Here is a 23,858-nt window from a genome sequence, read left to right as displayed (position 1 = left end):
ATTTTGATCAAATGATTTTGTGTAGTCTGAGGCCTTTGAATGTATTTTTGGATTATTATGCACAAGGCAGGCTCCTCAATGTCTTTTATCCAACAACTTCACAATGTTTTGATGACGTAATATTACCAAAATTCAGCATTTGAGTTCATTATTGGCCCGTTGCACACGCGGTTGGAAGTCCATGACCAATGAAACTCTTCTACATTGCTTGATGAATTTAGTCATGATTCAAGCCTGCACCGGTAAGACACCAATCGAACTTTGCAGAGCCTGTAATCAGTTGCGTTTATGTCATGTTAGCATGATACTGTCGATACACACACAAAAAGTTCCTTTGAAGACGCTGATAAATCCATGTTTTGCAAGCTCCCGCCTAAACAGGGTGGACTGCTTTCTAGCGCAAAGGCTAAGCTAGTTAGCAACATCGGAGAGTACGTGAGTGAATTGTGTTGGGCTAGCTGGACAGACAAAGGACTTACAGCACATTATCTATAGGATTAAATACAGATACGTTATTCTGTTAATATGGCCATTAAACATACCATAGTTTGTGATATTCTGCAACGTTACATTGTATGCTCGCTAAAAATGCTCATGAATCTGATAGTGAGTCTGAAAGCAGAGGATGGCGGACGGACAACGTTGGAGGGCTCAGTTTCTACCATTTAGTAGGAGTAGTTTACAGCAACATTACTAAACTTTACCGAGTCAGGCTCCACAAAAGGGTTTCATTGATAAATTCGCAAACAGCTAGATAAAACACCACAGTAGAAACAGCTGACTACTTCTTTTGCCTCGGCATGTATCGATGGCTCAAAATATCTGCTCATGACACATACTCCTTTGTTATTTTGTCTGAACATGGTCTAACGGTGGGCTATGTATAACTATCACGATGTATGGCTCCGTAACAGGTGCTGTCTATTGATTTCCAGGTTAGGTGTCGTTGATGTCAATGGTCGGCGCCTAATTGGACAGAAATAATGGTATTGTATCTTCCATCAATGTAGTTATGGAAATAATAAATGCATTTGTTCCAGATATGCCAAGGCAATCATCAAAGATTCTCTAGAATCTCTTTATGTTACTTCCTCAGGAATTCAACTGAACTGTAAAGTCTGACCTAGATAACGACCTTGAATATGGGAATGTCTTTTGTGCAGATCCGGATAGCTGCTCTCAATGCAGCCTCTGCAGCCGCAGATGAGTGTGGGGATGCCCTCAAGTCAACCAAAAGCCGGACCAAGGAGGCACAGGTAAAATCAAATCACGGAGGTGTTACTTTTGAATTATACTCTTATCATCTTGACATGGTTTGATCTTATGCTTTGATGTATCATGATGTACACTGCAAATGTTTCTAAACCATTTTTAATTTACAGGAAGCTGAGGCCTTTGCACTGTATCACAAAGCCTTGGACCTGCAGAAGCATGACAAGTTTGAAGAGTCTGCCAAGGCGTACCATGAGCTCCTCAAAACTCCTCTTCTCAAAGAGGTAAGGACGGTATCACAAAGCAGAAGAGGGGTGAATGATGTTGCACCACACAGAATCTCTAAATCCCTGGCTTCTGTATTGTCTGTTTTGTGTTGGCAGGCACAGCCCTCCGAGAATGAGAAGGTGGGGCTTAAGCACCCCGGGCTAATGCTGAAGTACTCCACCTACAAGAACCTGGCCAGCCTGGCTGTGCAGAGAGATGACCTAGAGACGGCCATGGACTTCTACCTGGAGGTGATGAGGATATGTTGGAGGTCATGATGTAAATTTAACTTAAGACTAGGTGGCTCTCAGTATTTCACAGTCCTGAAATGCTGTCATCATCACAAATATAAGCTAACTGTCCCATTTTCTGTGAATTCTCTGGAATGGACATACCCCATATTTACTTTGTCTACTGCTGAAACACAAACTTCTGCAATTCAGCTAGCTCCTTTCTTCACTTTTCTGCTCCTGCAGGCTGTGATGCTAGACTCCACTGATGTGAACATGTGGTATAAGATTGGCCAGGTGGCCTTGCGCCTGGTGCGTATTCCCCTGGCCCGCCACGCCTTCGAAGAGGGGCTCCATTGTAACCCTGACCACTGGCCTTGCCTGGACAACCTCATCACTGTGCTCTACACAATCAGCGACTACAGCTGTGAGTGACGTTATATGAAAATGACCCCCTTCTCTGTTGGTGAACTGTTCACCCACACAGGGCAGTCGTTGTATATGGGCACGCTCTCTGGAGTAATATCCAGTATTGGTGTTTGGAAGAAACAGGGTTTAGTAGCGTAATCTCCTCTTGTTGTAAATGTAGCTCAAGGAGTGATTATTAATTATTGTTATTAAATGGTCATAGAGCCTGGCTGCTAGCTCTACTGCCAACATAAAAATCTAATATTGTGTTTGAATAAATTAACCCTTGTGTTTTGGTTGATTGCTTGAGTTTTTCAGAAGCGATAACTGCATATGTGTCTCAGGAACTATAATATGAGATGGCAAATGTAAGAGAGAGCATGTATATTTGTCACATTTTTTGCCATGCCAAGGCTGCCTGTACCACATCTGCAAAGCCCTGGAGAAGGATCACTGCTACACTAAGGGCTTAGTGCTAAAGCAGAAAATCTTTCAGGAGCAGCCCTGTCTAAAAAGGGACTCGATGAAAATGTTCTCCAAATGGTGGGTCTTGCTGTTTTATTGTTGTTTTATGTGGAAGTGACACCAAATTTGTTTTAAAATGCCTTTTGCCTCACCAGTATGTTATTAGGAAGGTTTAGGCTGTAATTTCTGTAAAGCATCTTTTAGACTATACCATAGTAATGATACATACATACACTTAATTAAAGACGCAGTCCGAGATTCTTTCCCAGTGCACATTTAGTACACGTACCATTGTGTTTTTCCTGTAGCCACATGTCTGTGCATTACGTGGACGTGGATGAGGAGGAGGTGCAATCCATCGTGCAGGAGGCGCTGGAGCTGAGGAGGCGCCGGCAGGCTCTGAACGTCCGTGAGCCCAAGCCTGACCTGATCCTGGTGCAGCCCATCAAATACTTCACGTGAGAAACCACTCTGCTCTCTTATCCTCCACACAGTGTTAAAATTCTGAGATTTTGTTTTTGAGAGTTGGCAAATAGTCCAGAATGCAATTGGCTGTTAAAATGAAGGTGCCATCAGTACCTCAGTTGACGAGTGTAGATCATGCAGTACTACTGCCCTGCTGATTAACATTATCTCTAGGATGTAGTTAAACCCATGAATTATTATTTATTTTATTTTTTTAAATCAGTCAGACTAAGTAGATGTAAAATGCTGTTTCACGTGGAGTGCCGCGGATGTGACGGTCTCTTTGTTCATCTCGTTGTCCAGGTGGAAGAGTGTCGGAGAGAGTCTGGTGGCCATGTACCGGCACCAGACCACCTGCGATCCACCGCGTCCGAGCCTTGGCCGGCGCATCAATCTGTCAGAGTACCAGGACCTGGAGCGCTGCCTCCAGCGTACGCCACCACTGCCTCCACCGCTGCCTCCACCGCTGCCTCCACCACCGCCTCCATGCCAGGCTCCTGTGCAACCGCCCACCCCGGTCAGTGAGCCACAGGCCCTCTCCCAGCAGGGCAGCTGCAGCCCCAGCTCCTCGCAGCCCTCCATGGCCGAGCAGTTGGTCACTCCGGGACCTACGGCCCCTGGAGAGGCACAGACACAGATACAGATACAGACACAGACACAGATGATGCAGGCTGAGGGTCTGGTACAGACACAGGCACAGACAGAGCTCCCTCCTCCCCCTCCTCTTCAGCCCACCAACCCTGCCCTCATCCCCCACAGCCAGAATACGGTGGAGATCAACACCACTGCTCCAGTAGGTCAGTAGGTCACGCACGCACACACACACACACACACACACACACACACACACACACACACACACATATTTATCTGTCTTTCTCCATTCTCTGTCTCTGTCTCTGGGCATTAATAAGAAGATTACTGTATTTTTTGCCTCAACCAGAGTCAAGGTGATCTCCATGAAATGACGTACTGCCATCGAGCAATGTTGTTTTTCTTCTCCTCAGGGGTAGATCCTGTGCTGGGAGATAAGGCAAAGAAAGCCCCCAAGAGGAAGCGGGTCGTAGAGGACAGTGGAGAGACCGCCAAGCGACGATCAGCTCGAGTTCGGAACACCAAATGCAAAAAGGAAGAAAAGATAGATTTTCAGGAGCTGTTGATCAAATTTCTTCCATCAAGGTTTGGTCCTTTTATTTGTTTGTTTGTTTGTTTGTTTGTTTGTTTGTTTGTTTGTTTGTTTGTTTGTTTGCTTGCTTGCTTATTTTCAGGGAGTCTGATATCTGATGGCAATGACACCTAGAGCTGGGACGATTAGTCGACGTATTCAACGTAATCCATTACATAAATTCGTTGACGTGAATAATTTGCGTCGACTATTTGCAACGTAGATTTATCAACGCACCCATACATCCCGATTTAAGCCAAACATTCTAGAGCGCACTTTGAGAGATGTATCCAGGGTTGTAGTTAAACATATTTGTTGCATGTGCTACAAAAAACATTCTGTGCAATGGATGATTAAGGCCCAATTCACACTAAAGATTCACAATGAGACACAACCTTGCAGAAAAAAGTTGCAGCGTGTGTGAATTAGATGTTGCACGTTGTTGCAAGCCGTCGCGAAACATTCACCATGTCACAGTTGCAAGGTTTTAGAATGTTGCAGCAAGTTGCTGGTTTATAGAATGTTGCAGCTCATCTTATCGCGAATCTTTGGTGTGAATTGGGCCTAATCATAGGTTAATCATAAGGCTACCAACGTAACACCAGTGCGATACAGTTTTGCCTATGGCTATGCATGCGTGAGAATGAGACGCTTATTTGTTTGTACGCGTGTGGGTAGCATACATGAGAGGAGAATCGATGTGCTGTGATTCCAACTTGGTTGTAATAGTCTACGCGATTAAAAAGCATGCCCACGTGTGTGTGTACATAGTAGGCTATCCAAACTATCCTTGCGAATTGTTCTCCCGAGCCCAGCAAGTGTTTTTGCCTAAAGCGAAAGTATTTTCCGACCGGGCCGAGGTGCATTCTTCAGATCTCTGTAAACGTCTATGACAATCGCCTTGTCCCTTTGCTTTTTTTAGTTTAAAACAAACTGAAAACCCAGACACCACCATTCAGTTAAAACGTCAAAGAAAAAAAGTCCGCTGACAATGTTCACTTCTATCTGTCAAATTTGAACCCAGTTCATGATTCATGCGTAACATAACACCAGTCTAGCTTACTGGGCCTAGTGCTTAATTAGCCTATACAAGAACACTAAAGGTTCTGAAAAAGAAAAAAAACTTCGACACTTTTGTTAGGGCTGCTTTAGTCACAGACCTTCAGGTACTGTATTATGGAACAGTCTAGTGACGCACTTCATGGATGCCCTTTTGGACATTAACCTAATCATTTGCACCACTGGTTAGATGTAGACTAAAGCTGCATTTTGTTTTAGGCTACTGGTATTTCACTTGTGCAATGACAATAAAGTCAAATATACTCTAATCTAATCAAAAGACTATATGAACTAGCCTAAACATGAATAAAATCTTGCATGTTGTAAGAAACGTTCACAAAAACCCATGGCATGACCTCTCTTTCTGATAGGTGTTGAAAACTGCATGGAACTGACAGGGATTGTTTTGTTTTAAAATAATAATAATAATAATAATAATAATAATAATAATAATAATACATCATGCTGATACTGCCTTTCCCAAATACAATGTAGCCTACAGGTGTGCATGACCTTTTATAAGTCCAGTTGCAATTGATGAACTGCCCTACTTGTGATTGTTTTTAGAGATTTTAAAGGTTTTATAATGATGCTACAGATTTTGTGGCTGGTGCTACAAATCTATTCACCTTTGTGCAAAAATGTTAACATACAAACCTGGTGTCGCACATATCTCATGTCAGACTATTCTGTCTGATACGCCATGCTGATGCGGCACCCTAAAATAACTAGCCAAATAATCGTTAGATTAATTGTTTATAAATAATCGTTTGGGACACCATCTTTTACTTAAGAACCGTAAAACGTCGTCTTTCGAGTGTCTTTAGATCCAAGAACCCAAAGTCCAGCCCAGTGGTACACCTGCGTTTTCTGTAGCACTGACATGTATGATTAGGGGTTTGTGTTATTTATGTCTTTATGACCTGTGCTCACTGGTCACTTCTCCTCCTGGCAGTCTGAGGAAATTTGATCCGGAGGATGACGATGAAAGCCTGAGCAATATGGACACCCAGTGTGATGCCAAAGGAAACAAAGAGCCTGGAGCCAGTGGAGCCCCCACTGAGTACATTGGCTCTATGGAACAGGGTAAGTCAGATAGCACTGGCTACATTCTTCAGCTATATGGAACATGGTATAGTGGAACAATATGGAAGAGTTATATATTACCCTGGGCCTGTATTTCAATAGTTGTTTATTATGTTTATATGGGAAATTCAGAAATTCTGGAATTGTCTTTTACCCCTGTCTCCTCAGAGCGCCAGGATGTCCACAACTTCCTGCTCAGCAACATGAGCAACGGCGGGATTCTGGAGCTGATGATGCGCTACCTGAAGGCGGTGGGTCAGAGGTTTGTGGAGCTGTGGCCCCCGGGCCTGAGCGCCGTGGTGCTGGACGTCTACCACTGCTGGAGGAAGCACAGCATCGGCCTGCCCAACCCGCTGCACAATGAGAGCAGTGACCAGCACCTCAGGGTACGCACTCCAAATGTAGAGTTCAAAGGTTCATTTCAGTTATGCAAAGGGAAGATGTTAAATTTCATGTGCTACAGAGCTCAACAGTCAGCACATGTAGGTTTCCTATGCATTTCCCCATTTGTCATCTGGAAAAAAAAAACTGTATTTAAAGTGTTTTAGGCCTTGCCTTAGGCTGACCAGCTATGACGTAAATCGTGATCATACAGCATTTTGTTTCGTCAAAAAAAGGTACAAGACTGTGTATATATTATAATGTTTGAGCAAAGAACTACTCATCCCATTAGCCATTGGGAATGATACATTTTCCAACCTAATGATAATGATCCTTTTGAATGTAAGACAACAAGATGACTAACTTCCTACCGTTTTACAATTCAACTTTCAAAGTGAGAAAAACAGTTTTCATCGGATGGCCACGCATTGCTCCTGATTGCCTTGGTAGCCGTCTTGTTCGACAGAGCAAACCAACATTGGTAAAGATGAGAGTAAACATTTCCATGGCAACGGTGATCTCTACCAGACAAAAGCTCTGGTTTTACACATGGGTCATTCCACGTCAATTCAACCAGGGCCCACGCACTTAGGTCTCAAAAAATTCTGTAAAAATTACCAGGTGTACCTATGTTATCCAGGAGACACACTGTAAAATGACTTTTATGTAAGATCAATACTTTCCAAGATACAGCCAGTTTTACAGGGGGAGGGGGGTGTCGATTTTGTTCAGCCTCTTTTTTTTTTTTTTTTTTTAAAGTTCACAAGCCAGTTCACACTAAACCATGTAGGAGGCTCAAATTGTGCATGCTGGTACATAAATAGGAATAGTAGGTAGCAAAATTGTCACATTTGGTCTGGATGATCCTGCATGGTCATAGCTCTCCCTCAAAGTTGATCAAAATTGTATTGGAGTTTTTGGCTGGGCTCTGTTTAGGCCTTCAGAAGACATATTTGTACTCAACATAGGTTCTTAATTTATTTCCCTTATTGAGATAAGTAGAAACACTCTCACAAAAAGCAATGAACAGAACATACATTCCTTCAGGGTCTGAACAGCAGACCTCACAAGTCTGAAAAATAATTTTGGTTCTCATTTTCAGAGCGCCTTAACACCTTGGGAATATACAAAGATTTTTTTATATTGTTTCTTTCACTCTCCATGATCCCTTCTTTTTAAAGACACCAATTTGACTTGTCTTATGCAAATCTTTCTTTTTTATTTTCCACCCTGAACATGGGCAAAATGCACATGAACATGCTGTAGCTGACAATGTAGTTGAATGCACATGAACATGTTTTGTGAGGAGTTACCACAGTGCCACCTGTGGTTGTATAGAGTAACCTGGTGTAACTCTATACAATGTGTGTATGAATCGCTGATCTTAAAAGAACGCTGGATCATCTTCCGCAGCTGAGACCAACATGGCGGCCATTTTTGTTGGAACCGCTCTTGTGTGCTATGGGAAGCCCCGTGGAAATTCTCTTGAGAAACTGAGCTGTCAGTGTGGGCAAATCACAGCAATGTAATTTGCCCACATTCCATAAACACGTTAAACTTGTGTAATAGCACTGAGAATGTTGTGAATTTCACATGTAAGTCTGTGAGATGGGCAAGGAAGTGGTGCCAAAGGCATGAAGTAGTTCAAAATGTGTAGGGTGAGAACATTCGGTTGCTTGATCCATTTTCCTATATTTCAGGGAACTGTGAGGAGTTCTTTTGCAAACTGTCATCATTACACTGACCCAGATTTTGAAGCCTGTCATCCTGTTTTCAGTAAAATGGCTTTTTAGTGTCATTAAACACTGTACTGAATTCCACATGTTCGTTGGTGTGCTTGTTTGGTTTCCATAGGAGATGATGATGATGAGCTTGGCATGTATGGAGCTGCAGCTGGAGAGGTGGTCCCAGGCCAAGGGCAAGTTGGGTAAGTTCTAACATGTACAAACCCTGTCTGACAAAATGTACTTGGGTCCATCCATAGTAAAATCCATAGTTCAGCGCTAAAATCTGCATTCAATTTGGATTTGGATCGAAACATCATAGATGGACTATTGTGCAAAATTCTGCACACTGTGCTTTTTGGAGCCAGAGCATGAGTATTAAACATAAACCCCCTCCAATTCTTCCCAGAGCCGACCCACATTTGCTAAGATCACCTCACATTCAACAGATGTTGCTGCCCTTTTGAAAACCATCCAATCTCTTACAGTCATTGAGGTTGCAGCTCAGAATGCCACTCAACTCTCTTTACCTCACGTTTCCAGTGTCCCCAAGGAAGCACATCCAGGGCCAGTCCAGTGACGATACTGAGCCAGACTTCCCCGGGCCGCACCAGCAGTCGGACCTGCTGCTCATGGCCCTGGCCTCCTCCCAGAGGGACGTGTTCGGGGACGACTGGTGGGGTTATGTGGTGCGGGTCTACTGGTACAAGGCCCGCTTCCTGACTCTGCAGGTGAGGGCCTGTCACAGCTCTGATGAGAAACTGTGAGGGTCAATTGGGACTTGTCAGCAGCCAGTCATTGAAACAGCAAGCACATGCGCTCTAAAGCCCAGTGAAGTAGTCGGATTTGAGTGAGACTTCATGTTGTGTGCGTGCGTGCGTGGGTGTATGGGTGCTCTATATGTTCCTGATCTATTGTCTCTATGTGCTCTGTCAGGGCGAGATGGACGAGGCCTTGGACAGCTATGACGTCTGCACAGGTATCCTGAATAGCAAACACCAGAGCGGCAGCGAGGAGGAGAACTTCACCATCGTTCTGCCTAACCTGCGAGCGGACGGCACCATCTCGTTGGAGGAGGTCAGTCCTTCCACAGGCATTCCATTGAGTTGACTTGCATTTAGAGAGTTGGCGCATGACTGTCATTATTGGTATTGCCAGCTGGGAACAGTACATTGAATTAGGAAAGCGTCATTACAGTAGTTTGTGATGGATGGAAACTCTTGGCTTGGTGTAGAGGTTTAAGAGTTCGGTCAGTCCTGTTGTGTCAACTTAAAAGCAGATTGTTGTTATTTAGAAAGGTTTTAAAAGAAAACTCTTAGTTAAAAACTTTTAGTGGCAGCACGATAAAAAACAAAGCTTCACCCCTGCCTATCTTTTTCTTTCTTTCTTTCTTTCTTTCTTTCTTTCTTTCTTTCTTTCTTTCTTTCTCTCTTTCTCTCTCTCTATCTGTGGTTGTGGGGTTCAGATTGATAAGAAGCTGAAGAGCCTGGAGCGCTGCCAGTCCCTGGAGGAGATCCAGCGGCTGTACGAGTCCGGTGACTATGCGGCAGTGGTGCGGCTGCTGCAGCCCACGCTGAGTGGCGGGCCGGGTGCGGGCCGCGTCCAGCCCCTGGACTTCATCAGCTCTGCGCCAGAGAGGCCCACCCAGCTGCTGCTGCTACAGGTGGGCCTGTAGACCCTTTCAAGAGAGTTCCATTATCAGCATCATATTTGGCCCGACAAGGCTTCCGTTTTAACATTCCGTATGTTATCTTAATGATGAGGAAGTACATTGGGAACCAAATAGAACGTTCAAGCATTGTTTTTGTTTTTATTGTTGAAAGGGTCCGTAGAACTGCGTTAAAGTATTCCATTTTAGACATGCAATGCAGCACGGTTATGGTTTGGCATGGGAGGGACTGGAATGTTAACTGTTGTTGAGATTTATCATAGAGTCATATCAGTAATCATTAGAAAAATTAGGCCTTTGTAGATGAAAGTATGGTTTCTCAGCCTTTACCCCTTCTCCTTCACCATGTCACTTTTTTTTCACCCAGAATTCCCTGCTAAAGCAGAAGGACTACAAGCAGTGTCTGGAATGTTCCGAAGTGGCGCTGAACGAAGCTGTGCAGCAGCTCAACGACGTGCTTCCCAACTGCCCCTCCAGTAAGGAGGAGTGGGTGAGCACCATCACCAAGCTGCTGGGGGGTATCGAGAGCTGCCTGACCGAGGAGCCACAGATCCTCAGCAACCTGCCTCGCTCCGCCAACATGGCCCGGCTGGCCAACAACCTCATCCAGGTCAGTCTCAGCCTTCACAGCCACATTTGGGATTTTAATGTTCTATTTGTTCAGAAGGTTTTTTTTCCCCAAGCACGTTTGTAATTTTAATATTTATTCCAATATTTTTTCCAAGAAGTCCCTTTGGACAAAAAGCGATTAATCTTCCTTAATCTTCCACATAATCTTCCGTAGTTGATCGACTGCAGCATGGCGCTGCCTGACGACCCCAAAGAGCCCCACTTCTCCTCTGTGCTGCCCTGGATCCTGCTGCACCACATCATCAAGCATGAGGAGGTGGCCTTCCACTGCACCATGCACCGCCGCATGTCTGTGGAGGACGAGGACGGTGAGGCCTGGGACTCACTGGGACACTTTCCAGTCTCCTTGTAACCAGTCCACTGTCAGCTGATGAGTTTAGGCCTGTGTGTGTGTGTGTGTGTGTGTGTGTGTGTGTGTGTGTGTGTGTGCATTAAATCCATGCTGATTTGCAGCTGTTACAGATTCAGTTCAGCCAAGGTCTTACATGATGAAGCTGTTCAAAATTGATGAGTGTATCATAGAAGAGACCACAGTCATGTTTGGAGACAATTTCTTCATTGTTGTGTTCTGTGTTGTCTCTCTTGTCCTGTCCTCGCTGACCTTTGACCCCTGCAGAAGTGGAGACTCCCATGCTGCCCTCCTCGCTGATGTTGCTCAACACGGCCCATGAGTACCTGGGCCGCCGCTCCTGGTGCTGCAACTCCAACGGGGCTCTGCTCAAGTTCTACGTGAGATCATTCACTCAGTTTACTCATTCACTCACAGAACGGAAGATCACAAGAATGACAAATTAGCTTTTTATGTAAATTCTAATACCCGGGGTGATTAGAAGCGTTTCACTTGTAGTGTACAGTTACTAGGCACCCCACTTTTACTGTCTCCTGTGTTTAAGCCATGCAAGTGGAGGCTATTTTTTTGTAATTTACGTTTGTAGGTAATATGTTGTCATATTATGGTTATGGTTATGGCGGACGCTTTTGAGCAAAGCGACATACAAATAACAACAATATAATAGTTCAATTTAACAGTAAAAAGTTGGTAGGTTGGTAAGACTACATTAAGGAGAATAGCAATAATAAACAACAATGTAAATTCAATCAAAATCTATCACAGGATGGGAGAATACTGGGAATTTCACCAAAATGGAACCACTGAAGAAAAGAGTCTTGAATTTGACCTAGCGTTTATGGCTGGTAAACACAACAGACGCTCATCAGAAGACCGCAGTGGGCGGTTGGAAATGTACATCTGGATAATTGAACTGAGATAGCAGGGAGCAGATCCAGTTAGTGCCAAAGTGAGAGATTTAAATTTAATTTTGGCCACTATAGGGAGCCAGTGGACAGTAACTAGGAATGGAGTTACATGTGTCCTCTTTGGCTGTTTGAAGACCAGGCTTGCTGCAGCATTCTGAATCAGTTGTAACGATCTTACTGCACAAGCAGGTAGGCCGGCTAACAGTATATTACAATAGCCCAGCTTAGAGATAACCATGGCCTGTACAAGAAGTTGTGTGGAATCTTGTCAGATAAGGTCTGATCTTCCTAATGTTGTAAAGGATAAACCAACATGATTTTGCAATTGATGCTACATGCTCAGAGAAGTTAAGTCAGTCATCAATTACGACACCCAGGTTACGTATATTATTGTATAATATAAATATGAATTTTACTAAGTAGGCTTACGTCTTAATAAACCCAAAGTGAATTGTGAGTATTTTTCTTGTCTTGTGTGTGGCAGGTGTGTGTCCTGGAGAAGGAGGTGAAGGTCCTAAGGGCTAATGAGGCCCACCCCTATAAGGAGGAGCTGGAGATGGCCCTGGAGCAGTGCTTCTACTGTCTGTACGCCTACCCCAGCAAGAAGAGCAAGCCCCGCTACCTGGAGGAGCACTCGGCACCACAGGTGAGACCCTGGCGCCCACGACACCACGTGGAAGCTCACGCCGCACTTCTCAGCAGCTGTCGCGATTGCTGCTCTCATGCAGCACGTTCGAACAGCTCATGCTGCGTGACAGCTTACAAATGTTTTTGAACGTTGCTTTACTGAGTGTGCAAATCTGGTAGATTGGCATATATGATGTCTCTTATATGGTAGATTGGCATATATGATGACTTTCTTTTCTCCCCCTCCACAGTCCTTTCCGTCATTCTCGTGCAGAGAAGTCTACCAAGTCCAACTAGTCTGACTAGCTAACTGGTAAAGATAAATAATAATAAGAGAAATGATTGAGAGAGGAAAACAATATATTTATATTTATAAATATATTTATTATTATTTTTATTTTATTTATTAGGGGCCATGTACAATTTTAAACATAAATGCAATGATGCATTGTACCAGAGTTAGCCTCAGGCTAATTTACATCTGCATATGTTGCCTAAATAGGTCAGTTAGCAGGAATACTGTATGAAGACAGAGGCTCTGGTGTATGCCATATGTGAACTCAGGGTTGATTGCACCTGATTGCACCAGCACTGGTCTCATGATTAGCCTGACTCCACCACTTGGATAACATTAGTCATTAAAGACATGCTTTAGCCCGTCACACGATCATGGAAATATATTGTGTATTATATTATTCTACTCCCTTTAAACAAACCGTTTTGTAGAGTTGAAAAGGGAAGAACTAAATAGACTCACCAAGTCAGTACAATACCTTATTCTCAGCAGAAACTGTGAAACTCTGGTAGCAGAAATCCTGGCAGGGTGCAGCAGTCAGAGGAGACCTGCTGTGCAGCACTGGCTCAGTATGGGCAACACCTGCACTTGATCAGCACTGCTGAGCCACTTCACAACTGCCACATGCCAAAAAAAGGGGCGTCTTTTCAGTCTCACAGGCCATTATAAATCTGTGTTTTTTTTGTGGGACTCAAAAGCAGTTTGACGACAGTTTGACGACTCTCTCTGTGGTCAGTTCTCTCTGGTGAGCTGTCACTTTGCCAGATCACTCATACTTCACTACAGTGTACAGAAAATCTGCGTTATATAACCCTTTCATGGTTATCTGACATGCGTAAAGGTTTTTTTTTACGAAGCTGTAGTAATAGTGTCGCTCCCCTCCCACACACTCACACATCGTACGTGAGTTGCCCCATTATTTTGCAATGGCAGAAGTGCTGTAGTTCACCACGCTACGGCACGTAGTGCCAATACTACTGGGAACAGCTTCTGTATGCTTTAATTGCATAGTGGGCACCCCATCTCACTGGTTTGTCAGTCAATGAGTGCAGACGTTGAGTTAATTAAATATTTGGCCTCGTGTGACCCAGGGTTTGTCTGCAAAAACAAATAAGGAATTTGCATGCAATCAGGAGATTGATTCACTTTAATTACGTCCGGAATTGGATTAATTATCTGGCATTCCCAGCATCCAAATATTTACTGTGGGCCCTCTGCTAGCGGGAGAGTTGCCGTGGAAAACCCTGACCCTTCCCAACAGCTCTGACCAAGAGCTGCTCTGCTTTTCGGAAACATTTCCCTCGCTCTCTCTCGTTCTGTGTGTGTGTGGTTTGCTTTGGCAGTCTCGTCTAGGGGAACTTGGCTCCCTTGTGTGTGTGTGTGTGTGTGTGTGTGTGTGTGTGTGTGTGTGTTTGTGTGTGTGAGTGTGTGAACTCTGGATGGGTACAGCACAGCCATAGAATGAATCAGACAGAATGCCTGACTTCATGTTTGGAGAAGTGTTTACCGCAAGATCAAACGCTGGCCATGTTTCATGACCAATTCTTCTCCATGGGGACAAAACAGACCCTCATGTCGCCTGGAGTGTTTGCCAGTCTTCTACCTCACACGGCACCCCCTAATTTGTTTGTGTTACTGCTCAGGCCAGGCCAGTCTGTTACACAGCGGGAAGCAAACAGCACTCATCCATGCCAAATAAAACAAGCAAGCTCATGAAAAAGATTCCTGTTGAAATTATAGCGGTCAACACGCTCTATCGGTTGTATATTTCTGGTTTGTATATTTTGGTAACGCTGGTAAGTGTTTGTTCAAAGATATGTAGCCAACAAAGCACAGTCGATCAATAGCATTTCATCAGGGCTTTGTCCTGTCTGTGTCTGACAGTGTAGCCTGGATGTTTGTAGGCCCACTCACAGGTATTTGTTAAGTAGTGAAGAGCCCACTGAAGGCACTCTTAAACCAGATCATGATTTGGGGACTTAATACACACCTGTACTAAGGGTTCCAAATGTAGGGCACTGCAAAAACAAGTGCCGTTAATCCTTTTGGCTCAAGAACTGCTCCTACAGGCTGTCGACCTGAGTGTGCTACAAAGGGCTGAGTGTTTATGTTGCATTTAAACACATGAGATGTGAACCTGGAGGACACACACACACACACACACACACACACACACGAACATAGACACACAGATTGTAATATAATTAAACAGTACTAGATGAGCTCCCTAGCTTTTGTAAAACACATAATACTTTTTGCACACAGGAAGAAACGGTAGTCAGTCAGATTTGCTTTGCAAGATAATGAGATTATATAGAAAGTAAGTGGAAATGCTAGGACTCTTTGGCTCTGCAGGAAGTGGCTGAGGCAGTAGCCATGGAGCATGGTACTGCCTAACACAATTTTTTCTATGTATTATAACCTGCATAATGACCTTCATGTTTTAAAGGTGCTTGTTGAAGGTTATTTGAGCACAAAAGCCACTCAGATTGCCCCCCTCCTCCATCCCAGGCTCCCAAAGCACTGTGTTGATCTGGTGGAATTGTTCCTGGTTCGGTCCAGGTCACCTTGTTTGTTTACCCCGTTTACCAGAATCAAGACTCCGTACAAAATAGTTGTTTGAGTACACGCACTGAGCAGTTAGCTACAGGACAGTGAGGATAGCTGAAGTTTACTAAATTGTATTGGGTGCCAAACCTTTCAGACAAGAGAGCCCATTGGCTTTGGTTACACGGTGTTCTACGAGTCCATATTTGAACAAAAGACATGCAGGCTGTATAACTTAAGCTCCCACTCCTCACACACACTCTGTCCCTCTCTCCCAAAGCGATTTTGAATAGCATACTAATCTGCCTTGTTGTATTCGTGTGTTATGGTTCTGTGGTGGAACAGCCTGTTTCTTTTGATTCAACAGGGCATACATCACTTTGGCTTAAAGTCATTAGAAGCGAGTGTGCTTCCCAGAGCACTGTTGTTCCAAGACACCCAGCTCATTTAGCAGCTATTACCTCAGTGGAAGAAAAGCAATCTTGTACATAATGCTCCAAGATGCTGCTGCTGTTAATGCCGTTGCTGCCCCTTGTTTGTTTGGAAAGTAAATAATAACATTAGCGTCACCCCGTTGGGTTGCGGTGTCTTTCTGATGGTTGAGTACTCATATTATTGCCCTTTTGCCTCTTCATTCATATTCATTTGCTGCCAGCTTGCTCAATGATGTAGAAAGTCAGGAAAAAAACACTTTTTTTTTCAAACAAGTGGCTGGCTTTAAAAAACAATAGCATGGGGAAGAAAGAATCACTGAAATCTGGAGTGGTAGGGTGACTCTGCAGTGTTTATGTATCCAAGTGCAGATGTAAGTTATCAGTCATGATTTTAACAGGATCCTGTCACTGCTAAATACCATTACCTGACTTTAAGAATGACTGATATGTTTCCCTGCTGCTGTTTTGACTTTTTACAAACAATTAAGGTATCAAGATTTGTTCAGATTTAAGGTATCAAATTTGTGTTTTACAGGTGGAACTTCTGTGGAGCAATGCCCTCTTCATGTTTGACTACTTCAAGCCTAAGACGCTGCCCGAGTTTGACAGCTACAAAACTAGTACTGTGTCCGCCGACCTGGCCAACCTGCTGCGTCGCCTCTCGGGCATCGAGCCGCTCAGTGACGTGCCGACCCTGACCATGGACGACGTCTCCGACTACATTGATGGCGGTGGCGTGAAGGTGAGGGGCATCTCTGAGGTAGGTTTAAAATGGTCTCAACTAGGAAACCAGTGAGGATGTGACTGTAGAGAGACACACTTGAAACAGCGTTCGGATTATGTCCAGTCTGATAGCCCGGTCAGCGACTTATTTTCTAGTAATCTACTACTCCAGTTTCCAGTGACTTGTCAACACATTATTGTTGTGTAGTCCCTGTATGTAAATGATGTCCTTTCAGATACCCTGAAGAATACTGGTCATTTTTCATGATCTCTGGTGGTGTCGTGTACCTCTGCAGGTGCCTGCTCTTCCAGAGGGCTCGCCTCCAGCGCCCCCACTGGTGAATGAGATGTACTACCTCCTAGCAGATTATCATTTCAAGAACAAGGAGCAGTCCAAAGCCATCAAGTTTTACATGCGCGACATCTGTGTGTGTCCTAACCGGTACGGGACACTTGCACTCACTCAATAGGGAGTGGACAGATATATGATATGATGCAACTTTGCTGTCAGTTTTCACAGAAATTTGTTTTGCATCCTTTGGCAGTGACATTTTCATAGATATATATATACAAAAACATTTTACACAAGCATCACATTATATTCCTGGATTAAACATGACAAATCCATAATCCTCATCATTTCCTTCGAATTTTTTTTTTTTTTTTTTTTTTATGTTTGAAGGTTTGACTCGTGGGCAGGCATGGCATTGGCGCGGGCGAGTCGGATCCAGGACAAGCTGAACTCCAACGAGCTGAAGAGCGACGGGCCCATCTGGAAACACTCCCTGGCTGTGCTCACCTGCTTCAGGCGGGCGCTGGAGATCGACAGCTCCAACCTGGCGCTGTGGATCGAGTACGGCACCATGTCCTACGCGCTGCACTCCTTCGCCTCACGCCAGCTCAAGCAGTGGAAGACCGAGCTGCCCCCAGATCTGGTCAAACAGGTAAGTCGAGTGTTCCTCTCCATACAAACAGGGGGCACTCTTGTGTGTGTGTGTGTGTGTGTGTGTGTGTGTGTGTGTGTGTGTGTGTGTGTGTGTGTGTGTGTGTGTGTGTGTGTGTGTGTGTGTGTGTGTGTGTGTGTGTGTGTGTACCTCTGCTTATACTGTGGGGTCCAAATTAATTTAGCCATGTTTTCATTTGTTGCTCCATGTATTCGTGGTTTTGTCCATTCATTCATGCAACTGAATTTCTGGCAAGCTCACCTTGTGTGACCCACATCATCCGTATCAATCATTTTATTTTGTTTGCTGTGTTGAATATATATTTTTGCAAATTATAACTGTTAGCTATAGCAGTAATTGATTCAGGTTACTTAGAGGCATTGTTCACCACCCATTTAGGTATATCTGTGCTCATTTGAGAGTTAAAAGTTAAAAGTGATTTGTTTTGGGGGACGCTCAGATGGAGGAGAGAAGGGACTCCATGTTGGACACGGCCGCCAAGTGTTTCCAGGGCGCGTCCAGCTGCGAGGGGGACAGCGACGAGGAGGAGTGGCTCATCCACTACATGCTGGGCAAAATCGCAGAGAAGCGCAAGCAGCCACCCAAGAACTACCTGCTGCTCTACAAAAAGGTGACCTGCAGGGGGCGCTAGCCAAACCTCTTGCACCAAAAGGCAGCAATCTGCTGAATCGTATAGTAAACTTAGTCTTGTCAGAGTTATTGTTTATAAGCGGTGGTAGACTATTTTGACCTGTTAGAATATTATTGAATGGATTCCTCCATCCATATACTGGACCAGGTAATTCCACCTTCTTGGTTCAACAAACTGACACATGCTCTCGGTTCAACAAACAAAAATATTGTTGAGGCAGAAAGTAGGCAGAACGTTCTCTCAAAAGGGTTCTCTTTCCAGCCTGGAAACCCACCTCTTCAGTAAGTCTTGACACTTTCTCCATGGCTTAGCTATGTGTAGAGTATTATGATGGGGTTAGAGGTGCTGATGTGCTGTTGGTGACCCAACTCATTGTACTCTCCACTTCTTGTGTCAGTCGGCCCACTACCTCCACGAGGAGGCTGCCCGGTACCCCCGTAAGATCCACTACCACAACCCCCCTGACCTAGCCATGGAGGCCCTGGAGGTAGGCACTGGTCTTCTCATACACACGTTGAGCAGTGGGTCATAGATGAGGTAAACAAGTATATGTAGGAGTTAATTTGTGTATAACAAGTTTTATTCTTTATAATTAAATTGGGATTTTATTCCTTGTGGTCTCAATTTGTTTTTGGAATACTCTAATGATGATGATGATGATGATTGATGTGATGTTTGATGCTTTTCACACTTTAATTAATCAAGTTCAAGTTGATTAATCACACCTCGCACAGCTGACAAGAACAACTCAGAACTCTTGTATAATAACAATTCCTGTATTTAAGGACTTTTCCAACAAGCTCTACATCTTCACTCTGTGATTGTTCTCCCCCTGTTTGTCTCTATCCCTCTTTCCTCTCGTCCTCCCTCTCCTCTGTCTCTTTCCCTCGTTCCTCTCGTTTTCGTCCTCCTCTCTCCTCTGTCTCTATCCCTCTTTCCTCTCATTCTCGTCCTCCTCTCTCCTCTGTCTCTTTCCTCTCGTCCTCCCTCCTCTGTCTCTTTCCTCTCGTCCTCTCTCCTCTCCTCTGTCTCTATCCCTCTTTCCTCTCGTTCTCGTCCTCCTTTCTCCTCTGTCTCTTTCCTCTCGTCCTCCCTCTCCTCTGTCTCTTTCCTCTCGTCCTCCCTCTGTCTCTTTCCTCTCGTCCTCCCTCTCCTCTCCTCTGTCTCTTTCCCTCGTTCCTCTCGTCCTCCTCTCTCCTCTTTCCGCTCCTCATCTCAGCTGCACTTCCGGCTCAGTGCCACCATCCTGAAGCTGCTGGAGGACGAGAGGGCCAATGAGCAGAAGGGGGAGGAGGAGCTGGACTTCGAGCTGTTCTTCAACACGCTGGCCGAGGCTGCCGTGGGGCCGTTTGCCCGAGGGGAAGAGAAGAGCATGCCCAAAACCAGCGAGAAGTGAGTCTCTCTCTCTCTCTCTCTCTCTCTCTCTCACTCACACACACACACTCACACACACACACACACACACACAATCCCTGCAGCTAAACATTTATGCAGTGGATTTAACAAAATGTTGTCATTTTGTCTTTTGTATGGCACTTTGTTTTTAATGAAAAGTAGTTAGGCTGTATATATGGGGAAGAAGGTCTCTGGTTCACTGTTGTTGTCTCCATTGCTTCCAGGGACAAGACCCTCTCCCTGAACGACGACGACTCCCGCTCCTCCATGGGCACCGGCCTGGCGTCCTCCTCATCGGCGGCGGCAGCAGCTGCAGCAGCAGGGGTGACGGTGACCACCACCACTACCACCACCTCGCTCCCGTCCAATGCGCAAGGTCTGACCTCACCGCCGTACACGGCCACTCCGGTGGACCACGATTACGCCAAACGTAAAAGCCAGAGGCAGAGGCAGGAGCAGCAGCAGCAGCAGCAGCAGGAGCAGGGAGATGGTACAGTCCCAGTCCTAACCACTCTCTGGGTGTGGGCCCCTTCCACGGGAGAGGAGGCACACTGGGGTGTGGAGCGCTAACCAGAATGCTAATGCTAACGATAAAGATAATGCAGAGCAATGACGATGATGATGGTAGTATTGATGAAGATCAGGGTGGTGGTGTACGATGGTGATTTTTGTTTCGGGATAATGATGATGATGGTGATGATGTTAATAGTGGTGATGGTGATGATGAAGAGTAGTCATCATGGTGCTAATGGCTTTGAATCCAGTACTGACTCCCCCCTCGCCCCTCCCCCCCCCGACCCCACACCCTGGATTGCGCGGGGAGACAGGGCCGTGGCTAAGTGGGCAATATGGCTTCCAGTGCTGTGTGAATGTGTCCTTTCTGCCTTTTCCCCTTCCTCACACTGTTACGCATAGATATTAGAAAGCTAGATACCGCATTAGGCTCCAGAACGTATGTAAATAGCGCCGCCATCATGGTAGGGGCAACAGTCACTGGGGGCCAATGGAGAAACATGTGACTCTGACTGGAAATCCGACAGGTGTCTCTGATTGCTGGCAAGTGTTACCCATAGACAGTAAGGTGTTTGCCCTCAGCAATATGGCGGCCGCGTTCACGTATGCCACCTCATAGAACTATACGGACAATGCGGTATCTAGCTTTCTAATATCTATGCTGTTACGGTTCTCTTTTTTTTAAAAGTTGTATTTATGAGCTTTTTAGCCTTTATTTGACAAGACAATCAAAAGATGATAGAAAAACGAGTGGGAGAGAGAACTTGGGAAGTGGGAAATGACCTCCAGCTGGACTCAAACCCTGCTCCCCATGGTCACTGAGACCATTCATCATATGATATGCCGACGTTACCGCTGCGATTGGGTTCCCCCTGTTATGGTTTTTATCGTAGTCAAGCACAGCCATCCTGGCGTGGAGGCGTCCTTTCAGAGAGCTGTGGCTGCTGGAGGTCCTGCTATGGGGCTTGGCGGATTAGGAGGTGCCTCCAAGAGATGTGGACAGGGACAGGCCTCGCCTCGCCTTTTGTGCTCCTGTGAGGCCCTGCGGTCAGAGCAGAGGAGAGCTGTGCCTCGGGGCGGCTGTCATGGGCCAGCTCACCTCGGAGAGAGAGAGGGAGAGAGGGAGAGAGAGAGAGAGAGAGAGGAGAACTGTGCAGAACTGTGCAGGCTGCCACTGCTGACAGGTTGACACTGAGAAACAGCGTGGGCGACACCTGTGTGTGTCTGTGTGTGTGTGTGTGTCTGTCTGTGTGTGTGTGTGTGTGTGTGTGTGTGTGTGTGTGTGTCTGTGTCTCTGTGTGTGTGCGCAGTTATGCCTGCTTCCTGACCGTTTGCTTCCTCAGCAGTCAGTCTTCAGCCATTTGTCATATAAATATAGCTGCTGCATCTCTGTAGCTGCCCTTGTCACACAAAGGCAGTAGAACCAAGAGAGGTGAAGATGAGCATAGAGGAACCGGCCGAGTGGAGTTCTGCTGGGTTTTTAGAGGCCTTTATCTAAATTCATGGAGGTCTTTTCAATGTAAGCCCAGTACTTAGAAAGACTGTCCAACGCAATTGTTGTTTCCAGTTCGGATTTTGTTAAATTGGCAGCAAAATGTTTGTCCTGAAAATAACTTGGCTGCTGGCTTGGGTTTTGCTAATTGATTGTAATTACATTAAATTGCCCCCCTCCCCCCTGCTGTGTGGAAAATGTTTTGGTCTGCAGACAGCTGTACATTGTCTGTATTCTGAAATGACCCCCCCCCCCACACACACACACACACTCCTCTATCCAGTCCGAGTTCGAAAAAGCTGACATACGTCGGCTCTGCTGTGCTGGTCACAATACTGAGCTGCTTGGATGTGAAGCACTGAATATTAATAATAGAATAGACTTTGTTATGCTCACTAATAGACCTCATCTTTCTTGGAAAAGCTGTGTCTGGTGTATGCAGCTGTCACAATTCATAGAACTGTGTTCATCTAATTTGGCTCAGACAAGACAGGATAATGTAGCACCAGAAATGGCTGAAGGGCATTTCTGTCTTGTAATTGTACTGTTGTCACACCTGAACCCACAATGGAATATTCCCTGTAATGAGTTGGTTTTAAAAGGCATATTATTGTCTGTGGCCCAGGGTTTGTGGTGGTTGAGTTCCACAGCCAATCAAATTACATCCCTTCCTTTCGTGTTCCAGAACATTGATGGACTGGAATATGTCTCAGTTTATTTCCCATTTACAGAAGACAATGAACAGATACTGGAATATTACTTATTTGTATTTATTTATATGTGTATATAGAGTATTGTTTGAGTTCACAGACAGAACAGCTAGCTAGAGGGCCATGAGGAAGCAATGTGTTTCAGGCAGTTGGGAAAATGGGCTTGTTTGGGAGTGTCACTTCCTCTAGCTTATCCCTGTAGGCTTTGTAACTTTGCTGACCATTTACACACACTAAAAAGCTATATAGACCACTATTTGTAAAAGCATAATAGGGCCCCTTTAACAAAAAGTGTTTGGCAGCTGCGCTATGCCTCCTCATAACAGCATCTGACCAGCAGTCTCTCCCCAGTCCCCCTTGTGTTATGAACTCTGCTGGCGCCCACAGCTGAGGGGCTGACGTCACCTCCTGCTGCCGCGTCTCACTGCCACTGGCAGCCCCTCAAAAACGCACTCAGATGCAAATGTCAGGTCGCAAGGCTTCCCCTGGTCTACCCTGACTGGGTGTGTGTGTGTGTGGGGGGGGGGGGAATCCCCCCCACCCCACCGCCTCTCCAGCTTGCTGCTGTGTCTGTCTTTTCTCACCTCTGTTTTCCATGAGAGGACGAGGGGGGTGGGTGATTTTGTGGTTGAAATGTCCACAGTATTAGACGGTGCTTTCCAGTCCAGTTCCATTATTTATTATTTTATACATATTATTTACACATATTATTTATTTTTGTTTATTCATTTCATTTTTTTAGGGCCCATGTACAATTTCAAGTATAAATGTTGTCATTTGAAGCATTGTACCAGAGTTAAGAGTCTTAGAGTTAATTTACGGTACGTCTAGTTTCTCCTGAGGTCTTGATGCACACCAGACTTAACCAGTCAGGGTGAGTTCAGTCAGGTAAGTAAGGGCCCTGCTGAGACGTGAAACGGTCACAGTGCTTTGGGTTACCAAGGGACAGAAGAGGTAAACATCAGTATAAGTGACTGTCTGATGTAGCCATTTAAACACAACCGCTCTGGAAACAGTTTGTGTGTCTGATCCACTGTTTGTGGAAAATTGTGAGGGATGTTTTCAAGAGTAAAGCTTAAAGCAGGTACAAACCAAAGCTCAGAAAAGAGTTGAATCTTATTGTGTTTTTGAGAATAGTTCAAATATACTGATTAGCTTGTGAATAGGAGATGGAAAGATCATTAAAGTGGAAGCTGCTTTTTGAATTTGTTATTTTTATAAAAGCACTTACTGCATGATTGGTAAGAGGCTCAGGTTGGTACCCATTCATTAGGGATGGTCTTTCTTTCCACTGACAGAATGTAGGCCATATCGAACACTTGGGAAACCACTTTACCCTTTCTAGGTAGTGTCTTCAATGCATTTTGCAAGTACCTTCCAGCAGGCCACTTATATTAGTCACTGTGTGTCCCATTCAGAAAGCAGGCAACGGCAGGAAGTAGCTCGAAATCATGTTGAGTCACAAGCTAAGTAACTCACTAAGGTTTTTTTTTTTAAACTGTTCTGTG

At 45.0% G+C, this 23,858-nt stretch overlaps 1 protein-coding gene across 3 annotated transcripts in view; it reads left to right on the top strand.

Annotated features, from left to right (window-relative positions):
- The first annotated feature begins 273 nt into the window (after positions 1-273).
- Positions 274-23,858, top strand: part of cabin1 (calcineurin binding protein 1) — a 75,724-nt gene continuing 52,139 nt past the window's right edge. The window contains exons 1-27 of one of the 3 annotated variants that reach the window (XM_076270772.1): positions 274-431; positions 936-986; positions 1,164-1,256; positions 1,383-1,496; positions 1,596-1,730; positions 1,956-2,136; positions 2,531-2,660; positions 2,891-3,040; positions 3,351-3,844; positions 4,055-4,226; positions 6,227-6,357; positions 6,526-6,743; positions 8,593-8,665; positions 9,006-9,193; positions 9,399-9,539; positions 9,928-10,125; positions 10,499-10,741; positions 10,916-11,069; positions 11,378-11,490; positions 12,503-12,664; positions 16,457-16,681; positions 16,941-17,086; positions 17,327-17,588; positions 18,049-18,219; positions 18,638-18,727; positions 19,460-19,632; positions 19,860-20,125. In XM_076270772.1, the coding sequence (XP_076126887.1) occupies positions 984-986; positions 1,164-1,256; positions 1,383-1,496; positions 1,596-1,730; positions 1,956-2,136; positions 2,531-2,660; positions 2,891-3,040; positions 3,351-3,844; positions 4,055-4,226; positions 6,227-6,357; positions 6,526-6,743; positions 8,593-8,665; positions 9,006-9,193; positions 9,399-9,539; positions 9,928-10,125; positions 10,499-10,741; positions 10,916-11,069; positions 11,378-11,490; positions 12,503-12,664; positions 16,457-16,681; positions 16,941-17,086; positions 17,327-17,588; positions 18,049-18,219; positions 18,638-18,727; positions 19,460-19,632; positions 19,860-20,125 (4,426 nt within the window). In that variant the 5' untranslated portion in view covers positions 274-431; positions 936-983. Of the gene's footprint in view, positions 432-475; positions 987-1,163; positions 1,257-1,382; positions 1,497-1,595; positions 1,731-1,955; positions 2,137-2,530; positions 2,661-2,890; positions 3,041-3,350; positions 3,845-4,054; positions 4,227-6,226; positions 6,358-6,525; positions 6,744-8,592; positions 8,666-9,005; positions 9,194-9,398; positions 9,540-9,927; positions 10,126-10,498; positions 10,742-10,915; positions 11,070-11,377; positions 11,491-12,502; positions 12,665-16,456; positions 16,682-16,940; positions 17,087-17,326; positions 17,589-18,048; positions 18,220-18,637; positions 18,728-19,459; positions 19,633-19,859; positions 20,126-23,858 lie in introns of those variants that run through there. The other 2 variants (XM_076270773.1, XM_076270774.1) reach the window with 2 other exon arrangements.

The sequence above is a fragment of the Alosa pseudoharengus genome, unplaced genomic scaffold, assembly GCF_046254945.1.
Source record: "Alosa pseudoharengus isolate Yale_2024_CS ecotype anadromous, Long Island Sound unplaced genomic scaffold, YU_APseudo_1.1 YU_APseudo_1.1_scf_6, whole genome shotgun sequence".
Lineage (NCBI taxonomy): Eukaryota > Metazoa > Chordata > Actinopteri > Clupeiformes > Clupeidae > Alosa > Alosa pseudoharengus.
Note: the sequence above shows the minus strand (reverse complement) of the source record. Positions and strands in the feature narration are given on the sequence as shown.